Source organism: Bombus terrestris, chromosome 14 (genome assembly GCF_910591885.1).
Source record: "Bombus terrestris chromosome 14, iyBomTerr1.2, whole genome shotgun sequence".
Classification (NCBI taxonomy): Eukaryota; Metazoa; Arthropoda; class Insecta; order Hymenoptera; family Apidae; genus Bombus; species Bombus terrestris.
The window spans coordinates 3,594,250-3,617,646 of NC_063282.1; the positions used below are offsets into that span (position 1 = coordinate 3,594,250).

Below are 23,397 nucleotides of genomic sequence, written 5' to 3' on the forward strand. Positions count from 1 at the left end.
GTAGCCGTTGATCTTTGATCATGCGTTAACACTCGACACCCCCGGTTAGAGAACGACTTAAAGCGAATCGCGTTATTTGCGCTCGTCGCTTGCTTAACTTGTTCGCGGTCGACTGGGTTGCTCAGCTCTCGCGACGACTTCGGAAATTTTTCCTTCTAATCTCTCATCCGTGAACTCGCACATGGCCAGGAACAGGAAATTCGTAGGAATTTCTTCGTTTATTAGACTTACTACTCATTTTCGCTATAGAATTCCAAACTTTTGTCTATGAAAATATGTGCTTTCTCGGTATTTAAGAATTCTTCTTGATACGAGAAATCTAATGTACTCTGTTAGAACTCGTTCTACGTTTTGGTCCAATAAAAATCCAGTGTTCGTAACCCTTGTTCCGCGCAACGAATCCACCCCTACAAAAACATACCTGAAGAAAAATGGTCTTCACAGAAGTTCGTTATTGATTCCCATAGAAATTTCAACCCTTTATAAATTGTGGTGGATAGTGTGGAGAAGGATTAATAAAATGGAAACGAGAGATTGCTGTTGCAAACCGTCAAATATATTTGGAATAAATTAAATAAATATAAATACAGTCGAGAAACGCTTGTACAACGTATTCGTAAAGACAGTGTATGATCGTTCGCGGATAACTCGTATAACTCGTGAAACTCGTATAATACCCGTTAATAACTGTTAATACCTGATCGACAATTGACTGTAACTCCTTTTCTTGCGTCCGCGTATTTATACTGGTCGGGGGAGAGTCGGAAAATTCAAATTCGTCTTTGTTCGACGGTTGCATGTAGCGGCGATATTGTTTTGCCCGGAGTTTATTTATCGTTACTTTTCATGCATCAAGGCGGTGTCAATGTTCCGAGGCAAAATAACAACATGAGTCGCTCTCGATTCGATCATCCTCTGACTCCTGTGCCGCTACAAATTGAAATGGAAACTCTCTAGTTCCTATGTTGACTTAGGATTAGGATCTACCGGATTAGGATCTACAGGTTTCCATTTATTCTAAAAAACTTCTCATTTACCCGTAACGATATAAGTATAAATCACTTTACAAAACCACCCTCGAACATTTTCCAAACTTTCATCGTCGAATCTATCGATTTCCACAAAGCACTCCCTATCACTGACTGATCAATTATTTTCATTCTCACTTTCCACCAATTACCACTCAGTGATTTCATTACCACTCAAGTTCACAGCTCCATCTCTATCTCAAGGAACCTATCTCTATCCCCAAAATGTCACATCCCTTAAAACCCACCATCAATCATCCAGCTATGAAATGTACAGAAACTCTGTCTACCCTCTGGCATCAGCCAAACATTGTTCAAACCGCCGTCATTTCATCGAATCTACCCCCACCACGAGATATCTGAAAAAGGAGCAGCGATCTGAAAGACAGCATGGTCTCCACAGTCCTTCCCCGTTGATTTTCACTGTTACGTTTCTGGGCGTGTTTTCAGAGGCGTAACCAGTAAAGCCTGTGAAAGCATGGATTGGTCGACGACTGCTGAGAAACAGATATGAAAGCGGCTCGAGCACGTTTTCCACGGTGTCGAGCTGAGATCAGCCGACTGGTGGCCACAAAGTTTCCCCACCATCGCCTACCTTCAAGAAAACCTGGATGGGAGTGGCCAAGCGTTAGTTATCCCAGTGGCGAGTGGTTGAGAAGACTAGTCAGGATCCGAGAACCGATCTGTCCGGTTCTATCCCAACCGTGGGAGGACTATAGTGGTGTCTGGATGACCCTGATAGATGGTGAGGATACGTACGAACTTGGATTTTGAGTGATAATTCTGGACAAAAACTGGAGATTCAGTGAGATACACTGTGTTCGTTCGATTGTCGTGTGATACAGAAAGTTTTAAATTTTTGTGAATGCTGCTGCGTAGACAGGAACAGTGGTGCAAAAACTTTTTGTTGGGTTTCATGAGAGGGCTCGAGGCGCGACCGCGCTGAGATGACGGTGACGACAAACTTTTCAATGATGCGACCTTGTTTTACTGGATACCCTTTTCAAGGTAAGAGGTTCATCAAAAGTTTCCTCTGAAACTCGGGTAAGATAAATTTGGAGGTAGTTATTGAATACGAAAACCTTCTTTAATATTAGCCCTTAGAGTGTCATAGCACCATAGAGTCCATAGACGCATATAGGCGTCTAGCGACAGCTATCGGTGTGGACTAAGGACATATACATGTGTTTTCTGTAAGTGTCAGGCATGGACTAAGGACGCATGTATGTATTTTTCCATTTTTCCGAACACCTACGCAGATGTAATACTATTACGTTTGTGTGAGATAAATATAAATGCATTCTTTAGTAACGGCAGTGAACAAATGCCAATAATGCCTCGTTATAACAGTTGTCTGTTTACCGAACATATCTGTTAAGCAAACAGTCGCATGTAATTATCAAGAAGAAAATGTGTTGTTTGCGTAAAAAATAAGAGGAAGCAGAAAATGCGATGTCGGATTATGTATCGATAATTGTTTTGAAATTTTTCACACATAACTGAATTATTAACTTGTGTTATATTTACTAAATTTAGTTTTTGCTCAACAGAGTTCAGTCTACCGAAAATGTACTCCCTCCACAACGATTGTCAGCGCTGGCGTCCATACGAACCGCATGGGCTACGAGTATTCAATGCTCTAAGGCTAGGAAAGAGAATCTTATCATCTCAACTCTTGAATCATCGAAGATTATTATTTTCGTTAACAAATATCATTGTTTGTGTATGTTGGATTTTCAAAAGAAGATAAACGATTTTCTCAAAATTGTTTCTCGTCTATTCCCCTTGAGGTATTATAAAAGGATCTCCAGCGTTAAAGAAGTACTTAGAAGTGAAAAATAAGGATGCTAGCGAAGCATACTTTGATGTGGAATGTAACTTCACTCGAGTGAAGATATTAACAATATTTCTAAGAGATTCGTGCAGCGGTTGAGATGTACAAAATCGTCTCAAAGTTAGATTAATATTATGCAATCGAGATGCATTGTAAATAATAATCTCACCATTCACAAAAGAGATCTTCCGGACTCGAATATCCTGTAACACTTTGAACGAGCATTGATATATAACTTTACCTGACTCAAGAAAAGCGGAACAGTACCATTAATGACCACCATAAATAATGAAATATATCTTTTGACGGATTTGCCGTCGCTCCGAAATACTTCTTGTCGTTTTACGATTTTACGCGCCTTCATCCATTTTTTTCTTTCGTTAAAATAATTCTTCCTGAGTATATTCTTTGAACATTATTCGTACATTAAGGCTTTAGCTTTACACTTTGAAGATGAACTTACTACCATAATATTCATTCGGAATGAGAACAAAAAGAATTGTTCAAAGATCACAATTAATAATTCGTTCAGTATTTAATTGAAGTTCATAGCTTCAGTATATTTTATTGTATTTTATTTCTTACTAAAACTGAAATTATTTTTAAAAACTGACTTTTATTTTGTCTTGAATGTCAGTTACAAACTTATACGTGTCTGTGACTTGAGTTTATGTCAGTTACCTATGAGGTAATTAGAAAGTCGTTCAGGATTCACCAGAAGATTTCTTCCCCTGACTGCTTGTGTAGAGAAATCGAAAATGGACCGTGTAACTGTCAAACTTGTCCGGCATTGTTGGCCTTCGTGCTCAGAAAATTGCCGACGCGGAGGACTTCACTTAGCTGCTCTCCTCGAAACTTTCAAAAATAATCTTTCCGTCTCTCGTTTATAGCTTCGTAAATTTTCATACTTTTCCACGCCGTTGACATTCCATTTGACTATCCTGGCGTCCAATCTCGAATCTCACGAGAGTCTCGAATTAACTGTAATTAATCAAAGAACAGAAATGTAATCTGTAATAAAATAGAAATCGATATACAGAATTCTATGTAACTAACTATAACTGGACTGCAGGTGTTTACGCAATTTGATGCTTTCATGAATATAATTAAAATAAGGAAATCTAAGCAGAGATTCCTTTCACATTTTTCTATTAAATATTATAGTGTATACTATACTTTGGATATTTCGTATCCTCTGCAAATTACGATGTATTCTGTATATTTTTGCGTTTTAAATTTTCTACAAATGCATCAAATGCAATCAAACGCGCCGAGAAAGAAAAGTATTATACAATATGTACCATCAGGATGCAAATGAAGAGGTTGTTTGTGAATTTCGCATTCTTGTTTGTCATTTGCTTGGACAGTAGCCGATCATTTGTCACTGTCTGGTATTACGCACGGTGTTTAATTGCATGCAACGATTAGTCACCGAATCGTACTCCCGCGGCTTGTATGCAAAATGGAAGCGTTTAGCGGGCGCGTAACGTGTAATTAAACATTCCTGGGAGATTAATAATGTTGCGGATGCATTTTCGCAATTACGTGTACGTCCCATCGGTAATCGTTTATTATTTTATAGAATGTTGAAACACGCGGGCTGCCGTGAGAAGTAAAAGCCGGTGTTCCCTGGCAATTTATATTTCTCGGAAATCCTGCTTCCTTTATTGAAAATTAATTGCAAGAACGATTTCAATGGCAATAGAGTTACGAGTGAATTGATAAATCAACTCGTCAATTTCCCATAAACGCATCAAATTCCAATTTGGCTAGCTTCCTTCGTCATTCATAATTTCCTTCTTATTTTCAACTAAAGTGTTGAATTGTTCGAAAAATTCTCTGAAAGGAATACAGTCAATTGTTTCAATTGAAATTTCTATATACCATTCATTCGATATAGCATTCATCGTTACTTGTAATTGTCTTCCAGCTATCTGTAAATTCATTTCTCAATTTACAATTTTTCTTAGTAAAATGTTGTATTGAATATCTTTCTTACTCATGAATTCTATAAAATTCCAAAAGAACTATTGATCTATCCAAAAACGTCTATGGAAAATAACCTAAATTGCAAATTTCTTTTCCAGGATTCAAATAAAATGTACCGTATTATAAAACAGTTTGTGGATCATTTTTCAACATCAATTATTCTTCGAGAAATATTGGACTGACATTTTTCCAAGGTTCTGTTTCCATGTTTAAAATATAAGTACATTTTAACTGGACAGAATTTGTGGCCATAGAGATTTCCGATCAATCAAATACAGCAAGATTGAAACTGAACAACAGTTGGAATGTTTAGAGGAGTCGTTAGCGAGATTTGTGGACTATCAGACTTGGAATTGCAAGTTGTGATCGGGGAAATTTAAGAGAGAACTCGGAGAATTTCGTTGCACTAAAAACTCCGTTTTACTTGAAATAGAAAAGTGGAGAAAATTTCCTGGACATTATTCTACATTCTTTAAGTGCAATCAAGAGCAAACGTTAAATTGAGCCTGACATCGTCTGTTTCAACACGTTATAAAATTAATCTCTTATTATCGAGCAGCAACATAAATGAATATAATAGAAATTCAACTAAAGAAGGATTTAACAAAATTCACTGAATAACAATGGCTTCGATTGGTCTAACTACTAGCAAACACCAGCTTTCTCAACTTTTCCCCAATCGCAAGAATTATAGAAGAAAAAAGTTGCGATGCATTCGTAAAACGAACCCTCTCATTATTAAGCAAGAACGTATATTTTTCAGAATAACTTCTTTGGCCATTTAATTTTATAAAATAAAGACACCAGTGCAAATAATAAAGTATAATAAAAGAACTTAAATAATAATTGAAATTCATCTATAAAACAATTTAACAAATCCACTTATGAAAAATCGATTTAATCAGCCCAAGAATTAAGAACACTAGTTTTTTCCATCCCCATCGTTTTTCGGTTGTCGAGTACGCTCGATGCATAACTCGACTTATGCAACCAATTCTGCGCAATCAAAACTGTCGTTTCGCCTTTTTTCCGGTTGCTTGGCGCGTTTTTCTTCGTTGGTTCGTTACGTGAACGTCGATTCGTTGGTTCAGTTCCTCTTCTTCCCCCGTAAGTAACCCGATTTAGCTAACACCGTGGGAAATTTCTAATCAACGATATTAGAAACATTGTTTAACAATTAACTTTTTCCGTGGGTTTTCCGCTTGGAAGGATCAGGTATGCGATTTCTCGCCATCCCCTCGAAAAACTCACGAATTTCTAACGCGCTAGAAAAAATTGAAAGCGAAGAAAATCGGGAGTTTCGTTATCCATAAAGGACCGCTTCCTTTTACAGGTGACCCTCGTCTATCGCTCTATGCGCTTTTCCTTTCATTCTATTGTTCCGATATTTTGTTCGTAATTATGGTAATAATTCGTTTGAAATTTAATTCACTTTATCGTTGTTTTCAAAGTTTCAGCTTATTTCAAAAATTTACCAGAAACGTAATTGTCTTTAAATATATAAAAGTCGAGTTTCGTCAGAAGTTGCTAACTGAATATTTTACTGTAGAACCGTGTCTTCCGACTCTTCTTTGATATTTTAATGCAAAAAAATTCTACAACGTTTTCCCTCAAATTTATTAATATTTAATAATATTTATGCTGTAGTAGTATTTCGAAATTTATATAAAGATGAATCAGTATCTTTAGTGTAATGTTTCGAATAGTCTTGGTAAAAAAAACATTCTTCAGAGCTTTTTTTTAAAACAAAATTTGCTCAATAAAACGCAGAAAAGGGAAATTGACTTTTGCAGAGGTTCGCAGTAAAATATTACCTTACGAAACATTGACTGGTATCATCAATTTTACATTCATTAAGCAGAGTCAGAATTAAGAGTAAAAGTCGTTAAAGTCGCAGACGTGCGTTGATTCCTTAGAATCCTTCATGATTTATCAGAAATGTTTCCCATAATACATATGTAGATATTACAAGAAGTTTCCATTGAAAAGGATAAAAATCGTGTGGTTGCTAATGTGGTCAACAGCACAAAAAAATGTAATTACGATCGAAGTGTCTACTCGAGCGTGTGAAGATTTTTTCCAATGTCAGCTCCCTGCTGCAGCTAGATAGATAGATAATTACCAAGTGAGTGGATCTGGGAATATTAAACGAACGACAATAATAATGATAATTCGTTTTTCTTCGTGTCTCGCATCGACGATCTTCCATCGTCGGCCACCTCGTTTTTCCTCTCGTTACTGTGTCACAAAAGTGAGTCACACATGTATGGTGTATTTCTTAACACTTTGATCTAAGTGACCAGAATATTCAATCTAATTCAGTGAGAACTCTAGTTATTCAAATATAGCGCAAGATTCGCTGACTGATGTAAGTAGATCTAGATTTCACGGTCAGACAACTGTTTGGAATTACTTCCTCAATCGCATCTACATAGAATCAACTCCTAATTTTATTATCAATTTGATAATAGTACTACGAATATCAATGAGAACATTTTCTATTTTGATAAAATTTTTACCGAAGAGTTCCCTAACATTTTAAATTGATTTTTTATTTAAATTTTCGTCTTCTATTGAAACACTTAACCATTCCAAGCTTTTCGTCAATAACGTACGTCTATAGAAAAGATTTAAACATTTTCTCCGAAAATTAGTTGCGAATTTACCAATTTAAACATTGTCCTATTGTTACACTTGCCGTTGTAAATATCACAGAGTATACCATTAATATACGAACAATTAAATAATTGTTTATATTTCTAGTTTTATGCAATTTGCGCTTTAACTTATTAATAAGACTGTCTCAAGTGATCGAAGGCAACTGTCAGAGAAATGAAGCGCGTTAGAGAGTACGCGTCAGAAAGTCGCGACGAAAAGAAATCGCAATGCAAGCAGTTGTTTCCGATCGCGATCGCGCGACATAGATTACGGTGAACTGGACAAATTACACGCTATCAGTGTTGTGCGTCGTAAACCCTTTAGATTCATTGGCCTTATCGTTATTTATGTGATTGCTTGCGCTAGTCTATTGCAACTCCTTCTTCGTCGGTTTCCTCTCTTTTTTCTATCGCGTCTCCCCTTTCGTCCTGTTTCCCCTGCCGATGGAACATACAGGAAATGCGTCGAGGTGAAGGCGGAACGATAGATCCGAGTTTCTCTTTATTCTGCATCGAGTAACTGTTCCCTCGGCTGGTTCGCGTGAGCAAGAACAACACAAAAGAATTCCGCGATTTTGCAATCGACCTTCGATCCGCGAATCCTTTCTGCCTCGGGAGACAATGTTGGTAGTCTTAAAATGATAAGAGAGGGGGAGAGAGAGAGAGAGAATACAGTTCTTTTGTTAGAAATGTCTATGCTCGACGTATGATTGAATTTGAAATGAGCGGAACCAAGATGAAAGAAAATCGAGATAATATGAAATCTTGGAAAGAAACTAATGAGACACTTGAAACATTGGTAAATCGAGGACGAAGAAATAAAATTTGAATAGAATAATGTCGTATTTTTTAACGTTTTATATTATTTATTTTATTTATGATATTTTATGTATAACTTTGCGTTTTACACTTTATATAGACGTGTACAAATTTACAGTCTATTGATGTGATTTTTCTAATTTATTTAATGCAGCTAATGTTTTTTAGAATTGCATTTGATAGATTATGAACGATAGTTTAGTATGGATTTCTCAAAGCGTTTTCTTAATTCCATGTGTTCTTTTTCGCAGATTTGGGATCGATACCAGGTCAAGGACGCGTTAATCAACTCGGTGGTGTCTTCATAAATGGCAGACCGTTACCAAATCATATCCGACTAAAAATCGTGGAAATGGCTGCAGCTGGGGTCAGGCCGTGTGTGATTTCGAGGTGGAAACATCAATAACCTTCTCAATTAGAAATGACACGATCGGGTTATCAAACTATTCTTTTGGGACTTAAAAAGATATTTTTCATTGAGACGTTTACTCTGCTCTATTTTTTAAAAAAATATTTCATCTGTTCTAACTTATCGTGACTTTTTTGAGATATTTAACTTTGCCACTTGCCGAAGAAATATTTCAAAAAAGTTCTACTAACATTTCATTTGTAACTAATGTAAGACTTACACGATCGAGTTATCAAACTTTTCAGAATAACTGTGGAGGAGTGAACTGCAATGTTGACGAAACGCCGATTGACAAAGCAAAGTATAACAAAATTGATAACCCGATTATGATGAATTCAACAGTTAATTTGCTGTTTGTGTTTTCAAATAGACAGCTAAGGGTATCTCATGGTTGTGTTTCGAAGATTTTGAACCGGTATCAAGAAACCGGAAGCATCAGGCCTGGTGTGATCGGCGGCAGCAAGCCTAGAGTCGCCACGCCAGAAGTAGAGAGTAGGATCGAAGAGTATAAACGCGATAATCCGGGAATATTCTCGTGGGAGATACGTGACAGATTAATAAAAGAAGGAATTTGCGATCGAACTAGCGCTCCAAGCGTCTCAGCGATCTCAAGGCTACTCCGGGGTCGTGATCCCGAAGATGAAACTAAACTTGGCGACCGCGACGGTAAGTTTCAATTAAGCTTCCTTCTATATAAAAAGAAAAAATTGCTTGTCTGATGAAAACACTTGTATTAAAAATTAATTTAGAATTCTGATTCTAATTCTTAATTCAAAATTGCGCTCTTCTTTAATTCAAATATAATTATAAAAGACGCAATAAATATCATTATATGCAATTTTTTAACAAATAATTACTACCCTAGCCCAATACGTATCTGAAATTATATGGTTAATATTTTGATCAAAAGATTAGAGATAATCATCTTCTGATTCTAATAAATATTTTGAAAATTAGTACTGAGAGGTATCGAAGTATTTTTTAATGAATTCAGGAAACAATGTACGAGAAAGAATTTTTAATCCCGAAATATTATTAGTAGAATTAATTGTTCATACTACCGGTTGTTCGACAAGTTTTTATAATTTCACCACATTCCAGTCTTGAACTGGATAATTTCTTTGATAATCACTGACAAGGAAAATTGCATATTAAACACGGTGTATTCCTTTCCAATCGCTTTGGCAAAAACTCCTTTGATCGAGAGCACACCGGACACTCGGTGTCTCTTCCCAGCCAGTCTGACCAAGATTGATGATCCAGGTGAATCAGTGAATTAGCCTCTCGCAAATATTCCCGTAACAGCGCCACCGTGCAAAATTAGATTATAACAACACCGACTCATAATTTGGTCCTCGGGGCCCTCGTTATGCGAGGTCCCTCGAAATTGAATCGGCCGGGCCCTTTTTGCATTCCCTAATTTTCTTCGCGAATAACAGGGACATTATTCTTCGTATTTATCCAAGATATCCTGGAAACACCCTCGAATTTTATAATACTTCCAATCGGTGTCATTTAGTCACTTCGGCAGAATATTCCTTTCCAAACTACACATTTTTCTTATTTTGACATTTATCTCCAGTGTTTTATATTTACTTAGATAATTATAATTTCTATTTAAATATAAAAATAATACAAGCTTAAATTTTATAAAATTGAAACTGTCGTGTATAATCGAAATTGCCTATTTTCACCTCGAGGGGTGAAATCTGTTACCTTTAGTTTCTCCTGTAGATTATTTGAAATTCATTCACATTTAATCAAAAATTCATTTCTATATACGATACATTGAAACTATCGCAACCTCGAATCTTGCAAAATTTCAATAATCTCGAAGCATAAATATTGCCTATTTCCCAGTTTGAAGGGTGGAATTTACTTGATTTTAATATTCACTCAGTTCGTTCGAGTTTTATCTCGAAAACTGGTGGTATCTCGAGGAACGCCCAGTAGCAGAGGCAATTTGTCGACAAAGTGGAACGCGGTGTTAGCCGGGGCAACTCGCGTGCGTAGAATTTTATCGTTGGTGTATCGGCTTATAACATTTCTACGGCAGATTTTGCGATCGCGCACGAAAAATTCGCCGTTTCGAAGGTGGGACGGGAGGGGCAAAAGAAACAAGAAAGAAGAAACGTGTCCACGATAAAAGCGACCATTAAGGTAACAGCTTCCTGCGCAACGTAATATTCCAACTGAGGGAAAATTACCACGCAGGCAATTACCGAAGGGGATCAAAAGTGGAGCTTAGCGAGTAGTTCGCAGTTAATTCGCACTCGACGCTGAAACTTTCCTCTCGAGGCTCTTTAATCATCAGCGGAAGATTTGAAAAAAAGAATTTCTTGGCGGTCGTGTAGTGCCGTTTTCCTTCATTTTATGTTTCACCTCGATCGCGTGTACACCTGATTTTGTGAAATAAAGTTATAAAAATTATCTCGCGAAGAACTGGTTTGTGTTTCAGTTAGGATTCACGTTCCAGATTCTAAGAATCTTCAAGTGGGATATTCCCATTTGCAGGCATTGCGACGCCAACATCGCTTTAGAACCCATTTGAAATACAAAATTATTATATACTCATGAACCAAAAAGTGGAAAGTTGTTTACATATCTTTGGTCATATTTCAGGGAGGTCAGGGTAGATTTTATGTAATTATTTGTTATTGTTATTTAAGTTATTGCTTGTTTTACAAGAAAATGTCGCATTCTGACTCACTATTCATACGCTGACACAATTCATGTTGTGTTACTCATTCAAAGCAGCAAAATTGAAAAAACACATACTAATTGTGTACACATAAATCTCAATATACGTCTTTTCTGTTTCCATTAGAATAATGCGAAAGAAAAATGTATTTTAAGATAATGGCACCCACAAAAATCACGAAAGAAAGCTATTAAGATAATCCTAGTATAAGATAAACATTTGTTTCATATGTTTATAAAATTTGAAAGAAATTTATTGGTTTAGTCATCATAGGGAAAATGACAGTCAATCTTTTGTAGCACATGAGCGTAGAAAAAGTTATCGGAAAATTCGAATCTGCGAGAGACCTATAATATTGTGCCTCTGAATACTAACGATTTTTTTAGTTCACAAGGCCTAAAGGCAAATGAAATCGGGACAGATTGTTATTGCTGTTTCTTGTAATCTTTAGCCTGAGTTACATAAGAAGGTTAACTTCTTGTGGTAACGTCCGTCGATATAAATATATTAACGTGTTCCCCAGAAGATTATTGTTATCCTTTCTTCGATCGGCATAATAGCAATCGATAATTATAATCGGCGATAAATATCGGTAATAAATAATTGAGCAACCGACGATTATAAGTGTCGTACAGTATCTCTTGTACTTATACTAATTTTAATACAACTGACTATTACAAATTCATCCACTCGTTACATTATTAAATATACATACACGTTATAATCACCTCACCTTATACATAATACTATTGCAACTTACGCTCAGCTATTTGCAAAATGGCGCAATCAAAAAGAGTATTTAACAATTCCCAAGTTAGACGGCAGAATAAGATGATCAAAACGAGAAATTATGATTTTGACTTCCTCAATTTCTTGAACTTTGTTCTAATATCTAAAGCTCTTACTGTCGCGATCCACTTATGATAAGTTCCAAGAATTCACAAGCATTTACATGCTAAAATAAAATTATCAAAGCGACAAATTACAATCCGCGCTTAGATACGTTACTCGAAACGTTAAAAAGAAGATGTTAACAAAACACTTCCGCGATCACGCGAGAATTTATCTTTCTTTTACCTACGTGGAAGATTTAAAGAGAAAGGAAAGAATAATAAAGAAATAGACAGAAAAGAAAGTGGAAACAGCGCAAAACGCGATATAATCGCCGCGAGCGAGTAGGATCGCGAAGTGGAACATACGATACATAGTCGAAAGGAAGATGGATCGCGGCATCGGCACGCCCCATCAGCTGGCCGCGTTAGACCACCAAGGATTCGTGGTCCGGTTCTTCCTTGCAACGGTGAATGAATAAATTAAATGGTCGCGCCATTAATCAGGCCCGCGTTTCTCGATCTTTGAAATTACCGGTTAACGTTCGCCGACGCGAACAGTCGGTAGCTCTGACGCGGCTCTGTAATTTTCTCACCGCCCTATACATGCCCACGTGCACGTCCGAAACGTTCGATAGCTCGATACTGGAATCTGATGCACGAAACCATTGGATAAATTCTCTCGATTCTTGAAATATTCATCCTTTCTTTCGCTTTGGTTACTCAACCATGTTGTCAGCGATGAATTAGACAACATACAGATATTGGAATATTAACGATTAGTATTTGGAACCATAACTGGCAAGGTAAATGGTCTGTAAAAGATTAGAAGTTTTTATACGTGGATAATAAAAAGGGTTTGAGGTACGAAGAACTTGATTTTCACTTTTTCATGCCCTGTATTATAGACGAAAGTATGTGCTGTTTGCAACGAGATCGACTCAATTTAGAATAATAGAATAATTATTGATTTTACAATTCGTAATTATGTATTAATAATGAAAATAGACAGTTATTTGTTTTTTGATGATAATTTCGAAATATCTTTAAAAAATGAGACAATCGAGTGATTTCTGTTTTGGAAAAGGTGGAAGAGGTGTCTTTTGTGGAAGATAAATGTGGGGCATAAAATTCTTCTTTTTTAAGTACCGAATATTTAATTTCCTCTTTGTTAATCGCGTAGTATGCACCAAGCTTCCACAAGTTGGAACAAGTTGGAACAAATTGGAACAAATTGGATGTATTTTGTACAACCCTTAAATACATAAGGATAAAATGTAACAATCATCGTTAAAAATTTCTCACGACTTCGAAGGGTAGTTCGAGTCCGAGCGACAAGACAAATGAAAGTTTTACAGCCGACGGTGGTCCATCGGTGGGGTCATTCGGAAATGCTTGCCGGCAAAGATGAAAGAGCAAAACGAGAAGAAACTGCTCGTAGATTTGTAAGTCGATCAGTTCGAGATGGTCGGGTGCCCTTTTAAAACAAAAAGAGGAGGGCAAAAACAACGTGTTGCCACGGAGGGGGTGAGAAACCTAAAAAGGCGCCGACCATTGAACGTCTCGTACTTGTCAAACTACTGTGAAAATACAGTTTCTTGGTTTTCTTTTTAATCTACCTGCAGGAACGAACTTTAACACGTTGCCGTTGACGATAAAAACAATAAAAATCGAACTTTAAACACGTTGATTTTTATTGATCGAAATATTATTACGCTTATTATGCTTATTATTATATTATACTTCTTATATTTGCCAATGGAAATTTATTTTAACATTCATGTCACCTGTTGTTATTTTTATATTCAGTTAAGAAAATAGAATTTCTTTCCGAATTTGCGTTGTTCTTTTCTTTCATAAAGTTGCACTATGTATTTCGTAAAAGAGGAAAAATAACACGTGTCGTGTACTGGTCGACGTCTTTTGGTCCACGTAGCAAGATCGTGCCGAACAGCAAACTAGCAATCTCTCAACCCCCTTGGGGTTAATGCAGGGTTCGAAAGTTTGGTAATTACTAGCCGCTCGTGGCCGCTTAGCTCCATGAAATATGTAATTTCTGTCGTGATTTTGCAAATTTGAAACGTCCGATTTCTACTTTTAAATGAAACTGCTTGCTCAATGAGCGTCTTTTTCAAAGAACTCGACGAGAAGAACTATAAGAATTTTCTGTCCGAAGATTGTTTCGCTTCTTTGTATTACTTACTCCCCTTATTTTCTTATATCTTACTTACAGCACTTGTACGATTATCTCTAGTAAGAAACATTTTTCTCAGAACATGATTCTGAAAACATCTTCTATCTTCCTTTTCGCAATGTTCTAGGTTTAACCATAGAATTAATAAAAATAAAAAATCGTCAGCTAATATCAGTTAGAAAGTCTATAAAAATATACTTATCATGTACTTTATAGTTTCTGATTGTAGTACCCAACAAATGTTTCTAATCTAAAATCCCATAATCTCAACAAATTATCAAAAATTCCGAAAGCCTCGATAATCATCTTGTAACAGTTCTTTATATCAAACCACGTTCCATTTTACAAAGATATCAGTAAAACTAAAAGAATTACAAAACGAGATGAAAAAGGAAAGAGGCGAACAGAGTGTAGAATGACACGGAAGCCCGCGGAATAGCAGAAACGAGACGACGCGACGTAGTAAAGGGGAAGAAGCGGTCCGTCCGGGAATAGAGTCCGTGTCGAATGGGCATGAACGCGGGGCGTCTCGGCGTCAGGCGTCGTCGGCCGATTAGTCGCGGCCTGTGTAAAGCCAGTCGACGATTTCAAGACGTTTCGCCGGCCCGTTCGCCGGAAGAAACAACCTCGTTCCTTTTTACAAGCGTGTCATCCGTCTCTGCTTTCGCGGCTCCGCGATGATGAATCTACGATAATCTAAAAATGCGACCGACCAACCGAGCACCCGAGGACCTTCGTTTCTTTAACCAACCACAAGAATGCTGGGGACTTAACGAACGACAAAGGAAAAGAGAGAAAAATGGACATTATCGTGAAGTGAATGATAACAAAAAAATTAAAATGTAGTACAAAAAGTTTTATATTTCAATCTTTTAAAATCCAATGGTAACTGTTTCGATCAGAGCTAAATAAATATTATTTCAGACATGAAATGATAAGTAGCTCCTTGTATTAAATCATACGTGTATTTTTAAAAATAAAATGTTTTATGAAAAATAAAAGTTTTCGATGCATTGTCGTGCGGCACACCAGTTTCAATGTACAGATTTTTGAAACCGAGTCTTATATTTTAACAAAAAACGTTCTATTTTCAAAGATTTGAAATGTTGGCGACAAGGTGGAAGAAAGTGTAAAAAATTGGTTAAGGATCGATGATATAGAATAACGAGAACAAGAGATTGCTGTTGCAACCCGTCAAATATATTTGAAATATATTAAATAAATATAAATACTGTCAAAAGACGTTCGTTCAATATATCCGCGACGATAGTGTATGTTCGCTCGCAGATAATTCGATAACTAGATACCGGACAATAGCTCGGACAATCTCGTAGATGTTGGTCACTAATTCCTAGATACTCGGTACATACTGTTTCGCTCGCGATCGCATCTGTTTATTTATACTGGTCGGGGAGAACTGGAAAATTCAAATTCGTCTTTTTCGATGGTTGCACGTAGCGGCAACATTATTTTATTTTATGACATTATTTTATTTTACGACATTATTTTATTTTACGACATTATTACATTACGTGTATCTTAACGATCTTGATACTCAGGGGCAAACCAACAACATGATTTACTCATGTGCCGCTATAAAAGTTTTGTCCAGTTTTATCGACAATAAGAACTAATCGCTTTGCGGAGACACTTCTTATTGCTAAAACTTCCCGGGTGAAACTGTAAGTGGAAATGGAATCGTTACACGAACTGTTTCGTAGCATTTGCAGTAAATGTTGAGTGAATGGAAATGTTCGGAGCTGATCGATTCACTTGCAAATATCGTAGAGTGAAGCGGTAGAATAATTCTGCTGGAAAGACACAACCAGCGGTGGAATAATACTATTGGAAAGACACAACCAGCGGTAGAAAGATTCATTTTGTGGCAATCTGTTGCGGAACAATTTATTTCGTAAAAAATTAGTCGTATTAAAGTGAAAGCAAATGCCAGGTAATGAAATGGACATTGAACAATAGTAATACAAAACGATATATTTAATCACAGTGTTTTTCCTAAATTAATATACATTAATGAACAAATAAGTGAATCTGAATGATCGATGAAAAGTTAAATAATAATCTCACTGTATTAACGAGTAAATAATTGACATGAAAAGTGTGAAAATTTATTAACATCAAATGGAGCGCATTAAGTCGTAGGAAGGTTGAATCATTTGGTTTAGTCGAGGTTAATACTCATATCCTTGTTATCAGTCTTCGTTCGACGATCGAAGGGAAAGGATCTCGGAACGTGTTTTTCTACTGTCATCAGTCATCAGTCATCACTCGTCACGTTTCTTGCTGTTGCTCGGTGTCCTTGTAGTAAATCATATTTCTTGTACTCGCTCGTGCTTGCGGTCTATTTAATTCTCCGATAATGGTAATTCCAGGTTCGTAACATCTTTCTTTACACATTCTATTAACACTTTTGTTGTATTGCTTGAATGCGTGTTAACTAAATGCGTAAATTAATCTGTATGAAGAGATCGCCACTAACATTTCCTACAATTTTTTAAAATATAAATGTTAAATACATGTTTGCTGTATTACTTTACATATTCTGAATTATTTTACATGAAAATATCATCAGTTAGCTGTTACAATTTTTTTTTTAAAGTATGGATAACAATTTTCTGTTCTTTTAAATAAATAAGTGAATTGCACATATTATATATGCCATATACCTAATAATATTCTGAAATGTAGATAACATTATTTTCTTTTATCTCGAGTAAATAAATAAGTAAATGGAGTATACACGTTAGTATACACTGCAACTTACAGCAAGAACAAAATGAAAGAGTATTTCAATCGTGAAGTAAAAAAGAATAAAATAGAGTAATATAACGGCAAACAAGTCGATCGTGAAATCGAGTGTGAAACAAGCAGCAGAATGGGAATGGAGTGCGGTTCCTTTTGAACTCTTGCTCGGCAAAACAAACCATAAACCAGGACGTGCATTCACCTGCAGAGACGTGGCTGAGCAGGTGACACGTGCACACGGAATTAATAATTATTAGACGCGACCCTTACTTTATTCTCATACTTGCACCCTGTTATTCATACTCAATTTCATAAAGTGTGTGATTTTCGTATATGTAGTTTGTTAACATTTACATTTTCATAGTCTCCCATACGAATTACTACTGAAATTTATCCGTTGGTAACAATAAAAAATGTAATACGTATCTTTAAAAATCCGGGATTGGATTTCTTTGTCACGACACAATTATCATTTATGTAATATTCACATTAAAAAACTTTCACAAATGTAATAGTACTGTAGCATTGTAAAAAAGCCTGATTAGTGTCAAAACAGTGTCCTCTGTCCTTCAGTTGTTAGTATAAAGATCGCACATTTGAATTTGCCTATATCTGTTGCGAGGTCAGTTGAACCAAGGCTGAACCAAGCGTGTAACGCTGGTCAATCGACTTCAAAGGGATCGAAGTGCGGTGAAGAATTAACAAACCAGCTAGACCTAAGGAGCGGGCAGAGAGCTGAGCGTGATCAAAATGGAAACGAAAACCTCGAGAAACTGAGGACGAAGGAGTTGAGAGCGCGCCTCGCTAGCTTGGGTTAAAGATCACGGGAAGAAGATCCGAATTACGCGCACGGCTACAGGCAGTGCTGGAAGGAAACAATACATTGTAGGAAGAAGAGAGCGAGGATGTGAGGATGAAGATGATAGAAAAAACGTAAGAGAATACAAGAGAGGTATGCGAACGGTGTACCCGGACCGTGACGAACATTATCGAAAGGCATGTATTGGTTCGATATTGAGTTTCAAAGACGTTGAAGACGCATTAGAGTCGTTCAGTGGCAACGCAGGGCGGTCCTGGGTTAAAGCTGCATTCGAAGTTCCTTGGACCGTACCGCGTGGTAAAAGTCACGTGGAATAACCGCTGCATAGTGCAACGAGAAGGCGAACACGAAGGGCCGCGTACAACTTCCACTACAGCCGAGTACATGAAGTGGTGGAATGTTGGTATTAGTGATGTAAATGAGAGCAGTGGTGATGAGCATATCTGAAGGCAGATGTGATTGTCAGGCATGGCCGAATGTAGTATCGTAAAAAAAGCCTGATTAGAGATCGATCAAAATCGATCCGTCGTCTGTTCTTTAGTTGTTAGTTTACATAGGAAAAAAAGCCTATGTGACTAAGATCACCTAATTTTTGAAGAGCGTTGGCATGATGAGATTAAAGAGAGATTTGGGTTCAAAGAATGTTGACCGAGAGATCAGAGTGTGTGAATCGAGAAGTGAGAGTGAGTCGAGAGGTCAGAGTTAGTCGAGAAATCGAAGAGTAGAGTTGTTAGCGTTGTGAAGTTGCGTGAGTTGCTAGCGTTGCTGAAAGATTGAGTTGTTAGCGTTATCGAGTTGCGAGAGTGATTGAAGTAAAATAAGATTGTTGCAATTAGTTTAAGTTAAACAACCATTGTTTTCTGTTTAATTAACATCTGTTAGTTTATTTATTGTAAATAAATTATAAATAGTATCAGGAAAATGTTATACCTAAATTTCCCCGATACTACAGTATCAATTGTTCTTTCATTACCTTTCATTGACTTCATTATTTAAAAGTTCAAAATCCAAAACAAAAAATCCAAAAAGCATATTAAGGTCTTCACTGATAGAATAAATTCACCAATGGTGGTCTACACTATCAGAGATTGATTTGACTTTGTCCCAACAAAAATGAATCACAGAAAATAAAAGATACTAAATTCAAGTCAAGAACTAAAAAATGTCAATTTCAATGGTGGAATAAAAAGTTGCCACAAAACCAATACAAAACATTTTATTTTCCAGGTAAAACGAGTTCCGGGTCTGATTGTGAGAGCGAACCAGGAATTCCTCTAAAAAGAAAACAACGAAGGAGCAGGACGACCTTCACAGCTCATCAATTAGACGAACTAGAACGGGCATTCGAACGAACCCAATATCCAGACATTTATACCAGAGAAGAACTAGCTCAGAGGACCAAATTAACTGAAGCCAGAATTCAAGTTTGGTTCAGCAATAGAAGGGCCAGATTGAGGAAGCAACTATCTTCAACTTCTGGTGGTTACGTCAGTTCAGTCGCATATCCTGCAGCATCTTATGTTTTACATCCGCCTGCTGCGCCTCATCCACACGCTGCAACTGCTGTCCCACCGGGTCATCCGCATCCTCATTCTCATGGACAAACTTTACCTGATAGCACATTCTCGTCGAGTCAAGGTAGTACGATTTATTTAGTTATTGTTTTTTTGGGTGGGGGATGATGTAGAAACGCTGATCAGGCATTTTTAAATCAATGTTGCTCCTTGATCTATAATTAATATTAAAATGATGTAAATATTAAAATATTTTTGTAAACTAAACAGATTGCAATGTAGGTCGAAGTGTATAAGTACAGTGACACTCTTAACTATTCCAATTTCCGCTATTCGTTTCGTAAAGGTTCTAACTTGTTAATGTTTAACGGTAACTTGATTAGGTTTGCAAAGTGGGAACATGGTAGTAAATATATAGTGGTAATCTATTTTGCGAAAGATAAAAAAACGGTAAGTGCTTTATAAGGGATCTAATGATATGCAACTTATGTAATATATACTGTACAGCCGGATTCATTAGGAATCTAATGACGCGCAGATATAGTACGGAGGTATGGAGTATGGCTTATTACAAAAACACTACTCGAGCTCAGAAAAGTTCGGATAGTGTAATTAATAGAATTTAAATCAAGAATATACTATAAATTCATATTTATGATATGTAAATGTATAATATATACAGAATTTATATTTTCTTTGAAATATCTTAATTCTTGTTCTTCAAATCACTTTAATTTAGATTTCAAGTATAATCGCGCCCTAATCAAGAAACCAACGAAGGCTCTAGCCAAATAAAAACTTTTTCTTTATCTAGTTCCAGAGCTCTATTCTTCTCACCATAGCACAATGTCTCACCAATTAACTTCCGATTCAACTCGTCTTTCCTCATCTGTCGGATCCACACCGGCTTACGGTCTTCCAGCATCGGTAACTTACCCCAGCTCGCTGTTACCAGCAACATCGTCAACCAGCAGCACTCACATGAGCCATCAAATGTCTCCAGTAGCTGCAGCTTCCTCTTCAACGTATCAACAGACGACTGGTCTTGCCCACCAACTTCCACCAACACCAAACTCCTTGGTCACCATGATGGGTCCAAATTCTGGAAACTCAAATGCAGCGTCCGAGCAATTAACTTCGGCGGACTTACCGATTAGCTCGGTGTCTCCCGTTCAGCAACAACAACAACAGCAAACAAGTCAGGGAAACTCTTCGCCAACGTGGAATCTTCCGACTTCTAGCGGAGGAAGAGTTGGACTTCCGAGTCCACCAACGAGTCTACAGCAGTCTCATGCTCACGCTGCACATCCTCATCAAGCTTTCGCTAGTCATTATAGCGCTCAAGGTTTTCAACAACCACCCAGGCCTGCTCCGCATCAACCATTTTATAGTTGGTATTGAGAAGATTAGGAATGTGCTGGCACACGACAACAAATACCACCACTTGACACTAACTAGATAACGGGCACGGTAGGGTAGCGTAGTTAGCGCCTTAGGTTTCGAACGTTCGGGACCCGGGCTCGATTCCCGGTGTCCGTAGTCCTATTTTCCTCCCACGCATCAATAGGAAGAATAATTAGCAATACTCCAACAGCCGACATCTGCGCCCGGCAACTACAGTCATTATAGACAAATATACCACCTCAGGAATTTCGAGGATCTAAAAACATAATTTTAAACCGTATATAATTATAATTAGATGAATATATTACATGAATATATTAGAGGAATATATGAATGTATTGAAGCAGAAATTATAGAGTGGATAGTGGAGAGTAGTCAGAAACTAGTAAATTAGAAGTGCAATCGAAAGTGTCTCATTTGGATAAACGCATGCGTATGCGTAAACGGATACTAAATATTCTTTCTTCTCTCTCTCTTGTTATTTAGTTGTTGGTTTTAATAGAAAAACTGCAATGAAGTTACATGTGTTTCAGATGTTTTGAAACTTCAAGATATTTGTTGAGATATTTGAGAGAAAGAGTTAAAAGAAAATAAGGAGACGAGTAAGAATGGAATGACAGTAAATAAAATAATTCCGTAAAACTATTTTTTATTCGACCATTTGCGGAGAGACGCGATCGCGAGGAAAATTATCATCAGCAGGAGTCGTAAATTCCTGTTACGATTAGATAATCGACACCACGAATAGATCGATCCCCTTAATTTTATTAGGATAATAGGAGACGGTTTAATTGAGTTTATACCGAATTAACAGGTATAAATTACAACTGTTTCTAATTTCTAAAAGTTTATGTTACTTATTGTAGAATAATCGAATAATATTCCGCAATAGTAATGTAGTATCGTGGAAATTTAGGTATAAATTTTTCCTGATACTATGTATAATTTGTAATTTATTTATAATAAATTAGTTATACAGATATTAATTAGACAGAAAACGATGATTGTTTAATTTGGAACTAAATGTAACAATCTTACTTTAATTTGATCACTCTCGTAACTGGACAATGCTAGCAACTCAATCTCTCTATCTCTCAAGCAACTCAATCTCTCTAACAACTTACGCAATTCGTCAACGCTAGCAACTCAGGCAACTCGACACCGCTAACTACTCTACTCTTCGACTCCTCGATTAACTCTGACCTCTCGACTCACCCTCACTTCCCAATCAACAACAACTTTCTAAATTCAAATGGTCCTCCTCAATTAGCTTTATTTTGTCTTCTCTCTAATCCCGTCCTGTTAACGCTACGCAAGGACTAGGCGATTTTAGTCACATAGTCTTTTTTCCCCATGAAAACTAACAACTGAAGGACAAACGATATTATTTTGATCGATACTGCAATAAAATAAATATTTGCAGAATAAGTTATAAAATAACCAAATGGTGATTTATAAAATTTATTTGTAGAATTTGATCCCTTTTATTGTTAAATTTGTTACCGCTATGCAAGGAGATTTATTAATATTAGTAACTTGCAATTTAACCTTTACTTTAACCTTTACTAATAATATTAATTCAATCGTACAAAGGACTGAAGACCTGCATTAGAAGAACGTAAGAGATAATGATTAAAAATTAATAGCTATAAAAATACTACGAGGAGAGAATTCAAATATTATTTCTGCCAGTATCATACCGACTAAGTGCTACATCTAAGAGCTTAAAAAGATTATTTCTAGTTGTGTAAAAATTAATATAATGATAAATTCCTTCGACAAAATTCTTTACGCATGAATAAATCCAATGATTGGAAAATCACGTTGAAACAATGTAGCAATATATTGCGATAATTAGAGCTATTTATGGAAAAAATCGTGTATGTTTCTTCTCTTGTAATAATTGTAAAGTAAGTTGTAGAGATTGTGTATTTTTTGTAGATTATAAAGTAGCTAAGATTAGTTAATTAATTAAACATTGTAAATATTCGCTTCTTTTATTATCGGTTTTTGGGTTAAAAATCGATTATTTGATCGTAATTCGTATACAATGCGATCAAAAAGTATATTTAATAATATAAATAATTGGTAGTTCCTAACTCGGCAACATAAGACTAAATTTTTAATCGAAAAATACCTTTCCACACTAAACGAACGAAGTACAATAAATTGAATATATTGACAAAAACTGAATTTGAAGCGTTTAAATAAAAATGAACGTTAAATAAAAATGTTCAAATAAATGAAAACCGAAAAGAATTAAGAATGGTGTTTGTAAAACGGAAAACATTTTTATTTGAATTTTCACAAAGTATTGCTGTAAAGTATTATTAAATTGCATGTACGTTGTATTAAGCATGTACGATATCGTATCTTGAGGAGTAAGATTACTAAATAAAGTTTCGAAAAAAATATACAAACACCACGATGATAAA

The 23,397-nt window shown here is 36.3% G+C and overlaps 1 protein-coding gene across 1 annotated transcript; it reads left to right on the top strand.

Moving 5' to 3' along the window:
• The first annotated feature begins 1,557 nt into the window (after window positions 1-1,557).
• Window positions 1,558-23,361, top strand: LOC100650218 (protein gooseberry). Its single transcript, XM_012316096.3, has 6 exons — window positions 1,558-1,773; window positions 1,908-2,036; window positions 8,579-8,717; window positions 9,107-9,402; window positions 19,272-19,682; window positions 20,373-23,361. Exons 2-6 carry the CDS (start codon window positions 1,976-1,978, stop codon window positions 20,957-20,959), a joined length of 1,494 nt encoding a protein of 497 aa, XP_012171486.1. The 5' UTR covers window positions 1,558-1,773; window positions 1,908-1,975; the 3' UTR covers window positions 20,960-23,361.
• Window positions 23,362-23,397: the final 36 nt, after the last annotated feature.

Excerpts from the sequence above, each read along its gene's own strand:
- LOC100650218 (XM_012316096.3), top strand. The coding sequence starts at position 1,976 with ATGACGGTGACGACAAACTTTTCAATGATGCGACCTTGTTTTACTGGA. Across the intron at positions 2,037-8,578 it reads TACTGGATACCCTTTTCAAG|ATTTGGGATCGATACCAGGT; the intron begins GTAAGAGGTTCA and ends TCTTTTTCGCAG. Across the intron at positions 8,718-9,106 it reads AGGCCGTGTGTGATTTCGAG|ACAGCTAAGGGTATCTCATG; the intron begins GTGGAAACATCA and ends GTTTTCAAATAG.